Source organism: Oryzias melastigma, linkage group LG21 (assembly GCF_002922805.2).
Source record: "Oryzias melastigma strain HK-1 linkage group LG21, ASM292280v2, whole genome shotgun sequence".
Lineage (NCBI taxonomy): Eukaryota > Metazoa > Chordata > Actinopteri > Beloniformes > Adrianichthyidae > Oryzias > Oryzias melastigma.
In genome coordinates, this window is record NC_050532.1 from 15,475,278 (window position 1) to 15,489,527 (window position 14,250).

General features: G+C 36.2%; 1 protein-coding gene across 8 annotated transcripts in view; it reads left to right on the top strand.

Moving 5' to 3' along the window:
* Positions 1 to 14,250, top strand: part of map2 (microtubule-associated protein 2) — a gene marked incomplete at its 3' end in the record, with an annotated part of 45,964 nt that extends 31,714 nt beyond the window's left edge. For 6 of the 8 annotated variants that reach the window (XM_024287225.2, XM_024287224.2, XM_024287230.2 and 3 more), the window contains 8 exon segments: positions 1,714 to 1,775; positions 2,542 to 2,676; positions 2,792 to 2,927; positions 4,181 to 4,237; positions 4,370 to 4,671; positions 10,593 to 10,674; positions 13,783 to 13,895; positions 14,211 to 14,250. In XM_024287225.2, coding sequence (XP_024142993.1) covers positions 1,714 to 1,775; positions 2,542 to 2,676; positions 2,792 to 2,927; positions 4,181 to 4,237; positions 4,370 to 4,671; positions 10,593 to 10,674; positions 13,783 to 13,895; positions 14,211 to 14,250 — 927 coding nt within the window. 8 annotated transcript variants of the gene reach the window in all.

Here is a 14,250-nt window from a genome sequence, read left to right on the forward strand (position 1 = left end):
AAAAAAAGTTAATGTTTAAATTTGTTTTCATACAAACATCATTTCAGCACCTTTTTTTGCTTGTGTAGGTGTAACTACAAATTTTTCTCAGCAAAAAATGTACAATCCTTTTTTTATATATATGTTTTCATTCTTCAGTTTGGTTTCATTCAAAATGTAATAATCTGTTTTTCTTTGTACATTCATAGGTGTGATTCTAATAAAACGGTTGTCCCAAAGTGTTAGCTTAGCTTAAATTCCCTTGACAGACTGAATTTTGTGTCAGATAAAAAAAGCCCAATACACTCCCACATTGCCCCAGTTAGATTATGTTCCGGAGATGCCTTACATAATTCTAAATCCCCCATTATGTGTGCATTCATGGGCCAAGTCTTTGAAGAACAAAGCCGGAAACCACTTGCTCCCACGGAATCTGGCAGAAGCAGAAATGCTAAATTAAAATACTCATTTATGGATACATTTGTTCAGGAAACACATATGGTTGTGCCCAGAAAAAAAAAAAAATAGGACACCTCAATACATTTCCAATCTTTAGCAATATTAGCCTTTTGTTTGAAGAGGTTTAACATTCAAAGTCCAAGTCTGGTGGCTCATCGGTATCTAAAAAGTGTGTCAACCTGTGCTGAACTCCTGATGGACACTTTCAGTGGGAGTCCAGACGACAGTCAAAGCTCTGTGCTTCAGCGCTCAGCAGAGAAGACCAAACCTGCTCCCCTTTGGTCTACTTACTGTATTACAGTCAGATTTTATATATATATAGATATATCACTAGTCTATTGGAAGAAACATCTAATCAAAATTAAGGACAGACAGAAATTTCCACTATTTTTCAGATTAGTTCATTTTGAGCAACAGAGCAGTTTCTTTTAAAACTTTTTCCAAGTCTTTGCAGCTTTGCCCTTTAATAACCAATTTAAAAATAAATTGATTGAGGCTATATCTGAATGTCTCCCTAATCCTTAACAACTAAAAAACTATCTATCTAGTGTCCTCGATTTTAAAAGCAATTTGGACACCATGCTCAGTTCTTTTCTTTCTTGTTTTTTTGCTTTTTAATGGCAAGTATGACATCACCGATTTCCTAAAGTAAAAACCAAAATAATATGAGTTTTTTTACGAAGACTGTATGAATCCACTCTGTTCTGATGATGAAAACTTGGATGCTTTATAGAAAATTATTAAATTACTTTTTTCACATGAAAAATAGTTCCAATGCAATGCATTGTGGTTTATGTGGTCACAACCTGAGCGTCTCCAGCAGGTTAAAAAAAAAAAAAAACTTGTAAAATAATAAAGATTTTTCAATAAAAGTTCTGTGTTCACTTTTCAGCATACCCTTCAGGGGTCGCCACAGTGAATCAGCTTTACTGATTTGCACAGGTAGTTCGGCAGAGAATTCATTTAAAATGACTTGTAGCCGTTCTATTTACATCAGAGACCTAAAAAATAGCTTAGAATTGTTGTTTTTAGTTATGTTATATAAAGATCTTTTTATAAAATGGATGTTCAGCTATTCTTCTTATGCATTCCATTACATAAAGATAATCCTATAACAACAGAGCCTCACCAAACACATTTTTAGGAAAGGTGTAAGGAAGACCAGAAGTGTCTCTTCATTTCTGCTTTCTTTCTACATATTCCAATAGAAATGTGGTTCTTCATAGTCAAAAACACTTGAAGGTTTCAAAAGTGCCATGCTTTTTTGTCCTTCAGAGACTCTACCAGACAGTCGCCGGCCTCTTAGCGTTGCCAGGCAGTCTCGTGACAGAGTATCGGTGAGTACAGCTAACCGGCACAGCACGATGCTTAGTGTTAAAGCCAATCAAGAAAAAGGAAAACAAAAGAGCGAATTATTAAAGAAGAAGGGACTCAAAACTAAAATCTATTTATTGGTCTAATGTCAGTTTTACTGTAGTAGTCAAGAAGTTTTGTGTCTCATTAACACAAAGTTGAATTTATTTTCTTTCTAATTATGATAATTGTTCAAACTTTGTAAAACAATGGCATAAAAACAATTTATTTGGCATGTTAAATGTTGTTTTTTCTGCAGCTATGAAAGACAGAGCTAAGTGTTTTATTTTATTGAGTGGGAGTTGAATCCCCCCGTGACATTTCTCCGCGGTCGTGACTCCATTTTACTCCTCCACTGCTGTAATGACAGTTATTGTGTCAAAAATACCAGAGTTTTTGCTTTTTTTGAATGTCATTTCTCTTAACAGCAGAGCATAAATGCCTGCTAACAATCTATTAGCGCACCTTTAGGGGTAAATAGTCTTTGTGGCGGGAAAACAGCATCCATTACTTCTCATACTCCATTTATTGGTTCTTTATGTGTCGTATTTTCTTTGCTTTCTTTATTTTTATTTGGGTGAAATAAGAAAAGGATGCATTTATTAAGGAAACCCTTTAGATCTAGTGTGGGGATTTCACTGGTCATCTCAGATAGATCACGAGTAATTGTGTTTATTGATGTTTTACATGTTATGTTGTTTATTTTTGTGTTTGCTGTTCAATCATGGAACCATCCACGCACCACCTCAGTGTCATCCCCATCACTTCACTCTTACAAAGATTCCAAGCTACATATCCAGAGCTCCTGCTGCCAGGTTAGATAGTCCTCAGTTTCCAATGACAAAACTGCATGGCTCAGCAGATTTAAAGAGTAACATAATGGAGGTATGTGGCTGCAAGGCTGTTGATGTGATTCTAGGAGTTGTGGTTTTATTCAAGTGGACGTTTGCTAAAGTCGACAGGCTAACAGGTAATGTTGCATTCTTTTTGTGAACGTTAGGATGGAGGATCTCGAAGCCCGGCTAAGAGGTCCTCGGTGCCACGCCACGCCTCATATCTGGCTCGCCGATTTGAGCTGGAGGAGAGTTCCACCTCTGTCACCAGTTCAGGCTCCACGGCTCCCCGTCGACCGACATGTAGGCTCTTCATTTCTATTTCCACAGTGCTGTCACACAATGTGTCTTTTTAAAAAGTTGCGCTAAGAAACGGATTTAAAGGTACTTAGTTGACAGATAAAATATAAAGGGATGGTTTCTCCAAATGATTTATCTGTAAATATTTGTTAAAACTTTAAAAAGCTTTTTTAGTGAGAAGTGGCATGAACCATCAAGCCCAAACTTCTACAACAGAAATGGAAAAAAAAGTATTTTGTTTAAAAAAAAAAAAAAGTGTGAAAATCCCATTTCCACTTCATCTATTTTAGTTTTAGTCAAAGAAAAAAAATGCTATTTTCTTGGCCACTTTCTACAAAGTGGCAGTAGTTCATCAGAAATTTCCCTCTGAGTTGTTGGTGGAACTGTTGGTGTCGAGTAAGCCCGACTCCACATCCCAGCATCCATCTGTTTACACTCTCTCCCACTAGCTCTCAGCCCCTCACAACCTAGAAAAAATAATATCGAATGTACAGCTTTGTGTCGGATCCCAGGTCAGACGAGGAAAACAAAGACGTTCATGGATCTGTTTGTCTTGAAAAATCAGAATGGAGCGGAGCAGAGAGCATGTGGCTCACCGATTGTAGTTTGTACGAAACAACTACACATTTTTTTCAAACAACATTTTTGTGTCTCCTCCTGATTCACACTAATTTGAATCAGGAAATACCCAGAAATGTAATTTTAAGCTTCATTTACTTTATTCATGTCTTCTATCATCAGAAAAAAATGCTAAAATAACGTGTTAAAAACTACAAAACATGATTTTCATCAGAATCAGTCTTTAAGGAGTAAATTTAAGTTATATTCTGTTTTCCTGTTTATGTACAATGTATAAAAAGCCTTCTTTTCAAATACAAGTACACATTTATACTGTATAAAATGAAATTATGAAAAAATAAAAAAAATGTTAGCTATTTTAAAATGGTAATTTACCAGTTGAGGTCCTTATGTAAACTAAAATCATTATTCATTCCATGTTTATCTTTCTTATTTAAGATTGCTATTTTTATTTGAATCTACATTCGGAAAATCTTTTAGTTGATCAACATTGTGAATTGTATAGCATTTTGTACTGTTGTTTCCGAGTAAAACAAACTTTGTGAACATATTACCTTTTAACCACTTTTTGTGAATGTTTTTAAGTTATGACAAAAAAAATATTTATTTATTTATTTATTGCAAATTGAGATTTAGATGAGGATTGACTAAACTCGTCTTTTTGTTCCTGTTTTTAGCGTTACGTACAGAGATGAGAGCAGAGCACAGGATAGGACGAGCCCCCACTATGACAGGTAAGGACTTCTAAAAACTCTATCAACATATTTGCTTACCTTAAAACCGTATAAATAAAATATACTGTAAAGTCAATATTTGGAATTATTTTTTAATATACCTTGCTGTCTGTGTGTTTTCCACCCTGCTAGTAACAGAATCGATGCGCTCCCGCTCAGCTCGCAGCGGTCACTCCACCCCACGCACTCCAGGCTCCACAGCCATCACCCCAGGAACGCCTCCTAGTTACTCCTCATCTTCCAGGGGGACCCCACGCTCCCTAAGTTTGATTTGCCAGGAGAGGAAAGTAGCTATTCTTCACACCCCACCCAAATCCCCTGCAACCACACCCAAGCAGCTCCGCATCATCAACCAACCACTTCCGGACTTCAAGAATATCAAGTCCAAGGTTGGCTCCACAGAAAACATCAAGTATCAGCCCAAAGGAGGACAGGTAACATTTTTTTCATTTCAAACATAAACCTGCTCCTTCATTCCTGACTTCTTCCATATTCCTCTGTTTTCCTTCCACCTCCTCATTGTAGTTCTTTCTTTTGTTTTTTTCTAAACGTGTTTGTTGTAAGACATAAATATGAAAAAAGGAGCAACAGGGTAAAAAAAACAAGTACACCTCAACTCATGTGAATAGGAAATTCTAAATTAAAAATAATTAATTTCTAGAAAAAAAATAGATAACATTTAGACTTAATAATTAACCCTATAGAGAGCCCACAGGGTCAAATTTGTTCCCTATTTTTTTCTCCTTTTCTTTCCGTTTTTTTAGTTTTATTATTTATAATTATTCTTTTTTTCACATTATTTTTTTGGCTGCTGTTATTGTACCTAAAATGAACAAACAAAAAACTAATTGTCAAATTAATTTTGAAAGCTCAGAAAGAAATAGTATCTGGGGTACCTCAGGGTTTTTAATAATTGATACTCTAAACCCACCAGGCTTTAATATTATTTTGTAAACTTTTTGTTCCTTTACATGTCAGTAATGGATGAAAGTATCTTTTTTATGTCAAAGTCACTAGAACTACTATTAAACATGTTTTTAAATAAATTTGCTAAGACAAATGTGATGTCCCGCTGAGCAGAGGAACTGAGAGCAGTTGGGATGACAGCTCTGCCAGCTTGTGAAGTCTCGTTTCCATTGCGCCGCAGCATCTGCATCACAGGCGTTCATCTCACAGCCTGATAAATGTCTTGTTCTAACTGGAGTTTGTGATGAAAACACTGATGTGTGTGTGGTCATCAGATCTTCAGCGATGGCCTCATTAGGACTGTTACTGTGTGGCATCTTGATGTCTCTGCGCTGTCAGCCACAAAATATGTTGGCCTGTCATCTGTAGGGCAAATTAGCTGTTTTTTCTCCATGTTGGGAATTGACATGATTGGAAACAAGTTCCACGTGACAGTTACACAGTTGTTCCAACAACCGACGACTTTTACTCCGCTGGCTTATCTACTCTGTTATTGTACTCACCAATGAAGCCAAGTCACTTTCTACATCAAAATAAGAGAAATTATAGTTGAGCTGGGGGAAATAAAGTTTTACTTTGAAGCTTTCTTTGAAGGTACAAAGACCTAATAAAAGTACTGGAGGGAACGCAGGTGTTTTCTCTGAGGATCAGTCAGAAGCTTTGCCTAAAGGACAAGACGTTTTTTTTGTCCCAAAAGTGGAATCATGACCCTCTTTTCAGCTCTTCTTCTAAAAGAAATATCTGGAACAAAATAAAAATGCAAATACAAAAAGGGTTCTAATAGGATGAGCAACTCTCATACAATGACACCTAAAACTCGTCAAACCCTCCGTACCACGACGAGAACAGATGAAGGACTCGATTCATAATGCATGAATTAGTTTAATCTGCTCATTTAAAGCAAAATGACGTGCATTTATAATTCATAAGGGTTCCTCCCATCACTTTGAGACCATTTTGCTTTGAAATGTAGTAGAATGATGATGAAAACTGGAGTTTCAGCTTTATAGGAGTTACCTAAATGATTCTTTTTAAATATTTTTTATAAATACACAAATAAAGTTCAAATATGCATGCTATCTTACTTAGATAGAATGTAGATTGTTACACATTAAAAAGTGTCAGGAGTTTTTCTGGGGTAATTAGGCAAATAACTGGTTTTTCCTATGAGAGGCCATAAGAGACGTAATTCATTGCTTTCATACACACTATCAGAGTTTGATAGTGTGTACGAAAGCAAGTATGAAATACGTCTCTTACGGCCTCTCATAGTTTCCTTTGTCAGTGAGGATTCTCCATCATTATCAGGTAGCTTTATTGCAGGATTCTTTCCAATCACAGTTGGAAAGACTTCGTGCGAAACGTTTAAGCGATTCAAATCTTATGAATTTTGTTCTAGATTTTTTTTCTTTCACAGTTCTATTCCGATATGAAAAACTTGTTTTTATACAATTCTGGCAGGGCACAAACTGCGATTAGTAATTTCTCCTCCATGATTTACTTTCACATTTTTGGTACCTCTGTGTTTTATAAAGGATGCCGAGTCCCTAATGGGATGAGTTCAACTGATTTTCCTTTAGGATGCGTGCCCTGTGTTGTAAACATTACGCCATTGTGACAAACAACCCCGGTCTTCACAACTTGTTACACAAAACGTGTACATTTAAGTCTTCATAAGACAAAAATATGAATACAAGTTCCATGCTTTCCCGGAGCCGAATCGGATGTATTGTGAGCCGGGTTTAGCTGTTTTATTAAAAAATGACGGCATTTTTGTTTTGGACACGAGGTTAGTCCGTGATCAGACGCTGCTTTTTACGCCCATCTTGGGACAACACAAGACGGAATAATTTACATGCTATTTTTAAAACTAGGATAAAAAGATTATGGCCCCTATTTCTTATCTATGGCCCCTATTTCTTATCTTTATTCATATTATTTATCATTTTCGATATTATTTGATATTACTTTGGACATTTTTTCATTGGAACTGGTTGCTTTAACACGCGTTTCCGAGCCCCGTGTGATTGTAGCTTTAGAGAGTTGAAGAAACAACTCAGATAAGCAGTAAAAGTCTTCTAGAACAACCTTTTAAAGTCCAGCTGCCCTGTGATTTGTGCCTCCCTGTCAACTCCAAGGTTGTGGTAGTTCCCTAGACAGCAGCTGCTGCTGCAGTTGTGAGTCTGCCTGTCAGCCTCACTGTCACTGACCTGCACACTGGTTGTCCTCTTAGCAAAACAAGGACCAGCACATTCCAGCAGAGACCAAACACAGGGGCTCTTTGGTGTGGAAGAAAGTTCTGCGTCTCATCTCCTTTTCTTTTTGTCTGCTGGCAGCACACAGTGTGACCTGGACCCAAGATCTGCTGGTACACCACATCACAGGATCACATGACATTGTTTTGTGCTTGTTTTCTTTGAGGAGCGTGCTAATAAAATATCCTATTTGATCATTATTTTCTAAAATAAAGTGGAGAATAAAAGTTGGTTATGAAGCATAGACCTAAAGATTGTTGACTTGGAGCAATCACTTTCAGCACAGTTATGTCTACGATTTTGAACTTCTAGGTAAGACGTCAACACTTTCTTTTTATTTTCTCCGTAGACTCAATTTGTAAACAAGAAGCTGGACATGGGTCATTTGTCGCTATCAAAATGCAACTCCGAGGATAATGTGAAGCACTCTGCCCGCAGATCCAATGTATGTACAGTCGGAGGCGGAGATAGTTCCGAGTCAGATTTGTGTTTGTGCATAGAAGTGTTTGGGTAGTTTGGGAGTAATTCAATTGCTGCTCTGTTTGTCATTATGTTTTAGCAAGTTGTTTCTTGTTCTTTGACTGGTTTTCAAATTAAATGCAATAATCTGCCACTGTTAAAGTTCAAAATTGGGATTTTGGAATCGATCGACGTTCTTCTTAATGAAAGTGACTTATAATAATAAATAATAATTTGCTGGGTATTGGAGTTTACCTTTAGTATCTGTTTTATTCAGTATTAGTTAATACTGGATTAGCAGTTTCTGCAATTATTTTCCTAAAGGTTTATTTCCAGTTTTTTTCTTTTAATGAAAACAAGATTACTTGGAAAAAAACATTATTCCTTTAAAGCTTAATAGAAGTAAAACAGATACAACAAATGCATTCTGACTTTTCTGAAGTTCATTTTTCTTAAATGCATTTCAAGAACAATGGCTTTTTTAAATATGCAATTATTGAAGTATTTAAAGAAACTCAGAGACAGATTGGTTATTTGAAGAGGATGTTTTCTCTGACAGAGAAATTATTTTAAAAAAGTCTTTGATTTGTTAAACCTTATAGAATTTGGACCTTTTTTCCAAAAGTAGTTTTATTTCATATTTGAAGTTTATATTTCCTACTTTAGATTTGGATTTCCAATTTCATTTGCAAATATATTTTTGGACCGAATCTTGGAAATCCTTCATTTGATTCAAAAATACATTTCATTTCAGATGTTTGAACGGGAAATCGAGTACCTTTTCTGTTTTCATTCTATTTTCCTTGCTACGATTGCAATAAACGGAATAGTTCGGCTTCTCCTTAAAGTTGTGGGACTTTAAAGCCAAGGTACAAAAAGAAACTGGTTCTTGAATGTGTCCATGTCTCTGATTGGTTACTTTCCACTACATGTGTCATGCTGTCATGACTACGTCCTGGATTTGGTTCTCCCTCATAAAAATGTATTTACAATTTCTATTTGAATCCAATTGTAAATCAGAAACATAATTAAATTTCTCTTTTAAAGTGTAAATTACAATGTGGAATTGCAAAAATAAGTAGTTGTTGAATTTAAAATTTATATTTAATTCCCATTTTATCGCTGATTATCAAAAAACTATGTGACCTTTTTGTTACTGTCCTGTTCCTCCACACAATCAGAGCCGGACATGTCAATGTCCATTTCAGTAAACCAGAATATCCTCAAACATATTAAAATGTTTCAATCTTGCAATGTGATGATGGAGAAAGTTAGTTAAAACTCAAACTTCAGAGGTGTGGCTGTGAGTCTATCAGACGTGGATTTTGCTGCTCTAGTGCTCCGTCAGAGCTGGTTCAGCAGCACACACAGTAATTTTGTTGTGATAGTGAATGTTTCTGCAGAGCACTGTTTATCCAGGGCAGCGGGGTCACATCACAACAAACAAACCTGGATATCAGGAGATTATTTAAGCTGTAGGAGCACGCCTGTCTTCACATCCCTGCAGGGTTTCACCTCCAACGTGAAGCTGGATTTGGTTTTTGCCACAAATCGGGACGTGTGGGTGGTCAGTTGTCTTTGGCGTCTAAGTGTTTCCCTCCCACTTTCGTTGTGTGTGGAGCTTTCACTCAGCAGGGCGAGTGCTCTTCATATCACTCCTCTTCATCGACGCCTCTTTCCTCCGTGCGGTTTGTGCTCAGTGACTTATGATGCCAAAGCCTCGCCGTCTCCTCCTTCGGCACTTGACAGAGACATAAAAGGCCCGTAGTTCTGCAGATGTGCAATTTGCTAACAAGCAAAAGTGTCTCTGTGGCAATTTGGTGACTCACAATTCGCCACGGTGGGAGGAGAGGCACACAAAGGGGTGTGAGACTGGTAATAAAAGGGAACAATGCAACTTTGGTTTAGCCACACAGGAAAATGACCTCCACGTTTGGACCTCATTTTACCGAAGGCTTCATTATTTTTTTAATAAAGCTTAGAAAGCCAATATTAATAAAATATCATAATTATAAATCAATGGTATCAATATATTTTTGTAAATATTTTTTTCATTTTTTATAGTACAGTAAGCCATCTACTGTTTTATTGAAACATAATCAACAGCATATTTTTTTCCCATTTTTTTTTTTTGTTAAAATTGTTAATTTTAGGCCGCAATGGAATTTTTTCTGGCAAATTTAAGTTTGTCATAACTGGTGAGGAGCTATAAGGCATAAAAGCTTTCTATTACGACCATTTTTTCTTTGTACATGCTTTAAAGAGTGCTGCCATTTTCTTATTTTTTTTTTCATAATCTCATTTGAAATTTAATAATCACTTATTTTTGTTTATGTAGTATCTTTAAGCTTTGACGCTTTAGATTTTTTTTCTACTCAAATATGGTTTTCTGTAATCCGACCGAATGCCTTCTAATCAGGAAGTGGCTGAAGTGTAGCGCTGGCAATTTTCCTCCAAGCTGCACACAAAGGCTGTTATGTAACATCAGCTTCTGTCTTGCTAATGACACACAATTAGAGAGTGTTGGGTTGAAAACTGAAGAAAAAGGGAAAAAAAATCTAACTTTTCACTTCCATTAGAAGTTAAGGTTTTGTAAGTCATACTGTCTTTCAGCAAAGAGGAGTTCAGATAGATAACAAACTGTGACCCTGTTTCCTGTTTGTGCATTTTTTTAGGTGCAAATCCAGAACAAGAAGATTGACTTGAGTCATGTGACCTCCAAGTGTGGCTCTCTAGACAATATACACCATCGACCAGGTAAAGTATTAGACTTTTAATTATGTTTTTGACATTTTTAGGCAAAAAAAAAATATATAGTTTTGTAGGATATGGTTTCTGCATAGCGGGAGTAAGAATTTCTACTAAGTCCGCCTCCATATCCCATCACCCATCTGTTTACACTCTCTCCAGCTGACTTACAGCCCCTCACAACACAAGCTAACTTTACCAGTGCAGCAAAAATGGCGACAATATTGTCTACAAGTGGATGGATCAGAATGGAGCTTGGGACCTGCCAATTGTAGTTTTTATGAAACAACTCTCGATTCTCAATGACTTGAATTAAAAAAAAATACTCAGAAACAGTTTAAATCTTAATTTTGTTAATATATGTCCTCCATCGTCAGAAAAATGCCTCAAGAATGTGTTAAAAAAACAGTTTTCATTGGAGTGGGTCTTAAGGAAATAGCAGAATGAAACCAGTTTACAGACAGATCAAATAACTTTTAACCTTTTCGTGTCATGCTACTTTCTTTTAACTGTAATTTACTGCCACTTTATTGTTTACATTACACTACATTGTCTATACATAATCTCAATGAAAACATAGAAATCTTTAAAGAAATTGCAGTTTTGACAATTCATGGGAACAGATATTAGCGGTGGGTTTTAATACAAATCTTAAGTTATTCTGAATTTATTTCCCAAGAAACCAAATAAATGATACAAAAAAGTTACGCCTTAAACTCTAAAATTGTTGTTTAAATTTTTTCTTACAAAAAAGTAGCAAATAAATTAGCTTTATTATGTAGCTTCTAGTTTCAAGTTTGGTATTTACATTTTACTATAGTGTAAGTTGATAGATATTAACATTAAAACATTATTTTAGCTAAATAACTTAATATATTTAAGGATTTCTTGAAGTATTGGCCAAACTTGAAACATATTATCAAATGTAAACTAGTATTTCAAATCATATGCGTTCATGAAAATGCACAGATTATGTGTATATCAGAGGGTTAAATGAAAAAAAGAAAAAAATAGAAAAAAAAGACACCTGGATAAATCCAGTTATTGATACCACATTCCAAAACTAAAAATTTTTATTTTAGTTGCGGTTTTACGTGATAAAAATAATCAAAGCTCAAAATAGAAAAAAAATGTTAAGTAAGACAAACAAAGCAATTTATATTTAGTAGGATCTGGATTTATTATTAAAATTTTAAAGGAGACTTAATATAACTTTTGGAAAGCATTCTTTAGAAGTTCCAGATGCTGTGCCGCTTGTTCCCATAGAATTCACTTTATTTTTAATGACAAAATAAGTATTTAGCATGCCATGTGAACACCTGAGAACCAGTCACATGCAGCTCCCACACAAAGCCTCTGCTTCCTGGCGAGCTGGAAGAACAGCAGCGGTGGAATCGAGCCGTGAACTGCATGTGGATTGACAGCTCCACGGGTCTGTCCACAGGTGGCCGACTGTGGGAGGTGTTTTTTCTTCCTGGCAGCATTGCTGTGTTTTGTGCCGTTTTACCTTGGTTATGTGAGTGTGAAGTGGGGTGCTGATAAATTAGGTTTTCATGAAACCTGCAGGGAGCTGTAAATGTAATTTGGGCTGTAGTGGAAAGGTTCCTGATTTAATGAAATGAGCCGGAAATGACAGCTTGATAAGTCCAGATTGTTTTATCTTCTAAAGGGTTGGTAGACGTGGGGGCTTTCAATTATACAAGCCCAGTTCCTTAATTTACTCATCTTTAAAATATGTTTCAGTATAAAAGAGGAAAGAGTTTGCTGTGAAAATTTCAAAATAAAATCCACAGGCCAATAAGCTACTTTTGGTTAAACTTTATGTGTCAAACAAAAAGACTTTTATAGGCCAAATATTTAACTTGATTTTATTTTTAATTTATTTTTCTGTTTTTTGGTTTTTATAAAATAATACTAAAATGATAAACTCGGTAAATTCAAACAAAAAGTGGGATTTAGAAAATCTGGAAAAGTAAATTATCCTGGAAACTTTTATTGTGTTTGCAGCTCCACCTGCTGGTGTACATTTTTAACAGCTGTATTTAAACTACAATAAAATTGTGTTTTTAATATGCATTTCTCTCATGATGAAGGACATGTATAAAGTCATATGGTGGTGGAGGAGGACTCATACACTTAAGACCAAGCTTAAAATATTTAATTAACTGAAAAATGACCAAAAAAAAAAAAACCATGGAGACCCAATACAGCGGCAGAATGGCTGCTGTATTGATGACCTGACGATGATGAATTGAAGACCAGACACTTAAATACACAGAGGTTGATTAACTAAATGAAAACAGCTGTGGATAATTAACTTGAACATGCTGAGATTGACAGGAAAAGCAGAACATGACAAAAGCATAACAAAACTTAAGCATAGAATCATTACAGTAATTTAAGAATAAAATTGCATTTCTGTCTTTATTCAAATTGTTGTGAATCATGAGCAGACAAAAAATGCCATTTGAAAAAGCTTGTAGTTGTTAAATAAAATATCCAATCTCCATTCTGATGTATCCACTTGCAGACAAACTGCTCTCCATTTTTGTTGCTCTGCTAATGTTAGCAGGAGGGACTGTAAACAAAGGGATGATGGGAAATAAAGGCAGTCTTACCCTAGGCGCCCACGACAAGCATTACAGCTCAGGTGCGACCGCCGGAGTCTTTACAAAACTTTAAAAGTGCGAGAGGAAATCCCATTGCAGACGATCACATTTGACCTCTGCGATCTGGCCGGAGTTTTGCCCAACCCCAGAGCTGAACTCCTGAAAATAAAGTGGGGGTTACTGTGCTTACTATATAAATGGCGGGTTATCGCATGAACCTATGTGAGTTTGGAGTTTCGAGAGGTCGGCAGCAGAGCCTGTGGCTGCAGCCATCCCAATGGCAGTCATCTGGAGCCCAGGGTTACTCCATACTAATGTCCCTACCCACAACTCAATAATTTCTGATGAACTCCTGCAGAAACTATGTCCAAGAAGCAATACAAGTTTTTCATTTTGTCTAAAAACTAAAACACCACTGGGAATGTTTTTATAATAAATCAAAATATGATTGGAGTCAGCCGTTAGAGTAAAGTTCCTTTTTTAGTCTTGCTCTGGTTTTTCCCTATAGGGGGCGGTAACGTGCGCATAGAGAGCGTAAAGTTGGATTTCAAAGACAAAGCCCAGGCTAAGATCGGATCCCTGGAAAATGCTCATCATGTTCCCGGGGGAGGTCGCATCATGGTGAGTGTCAGTGTCTTTCTACTAGCGCACTATTTATAAAAACGTATTAAATCTGTCAAGTAGGATCTAAAGGTATAACAAGCGTACATTTTCTGATTTGTGTGATCTATGTGTGACCTTTTCTTTACTTCAATCTGTTAGTTGAAGTTTATGAAGTGAAGACAAAGTAGAACGCTAATCTTTTATGAAAACTTTACCCTAAGGAATTTCATACATAGTAACGCCTGGTAAGTAGCACAGCCAGCAACTTTTAGCAGCCATTCTAATGGTTAAACTCTTGTCTGATTCTCTCATTGTGCCACCTGCCTTCATCAGATTGAGAGCCACAAGTTGACATTTCGGGACCACGCAAAAG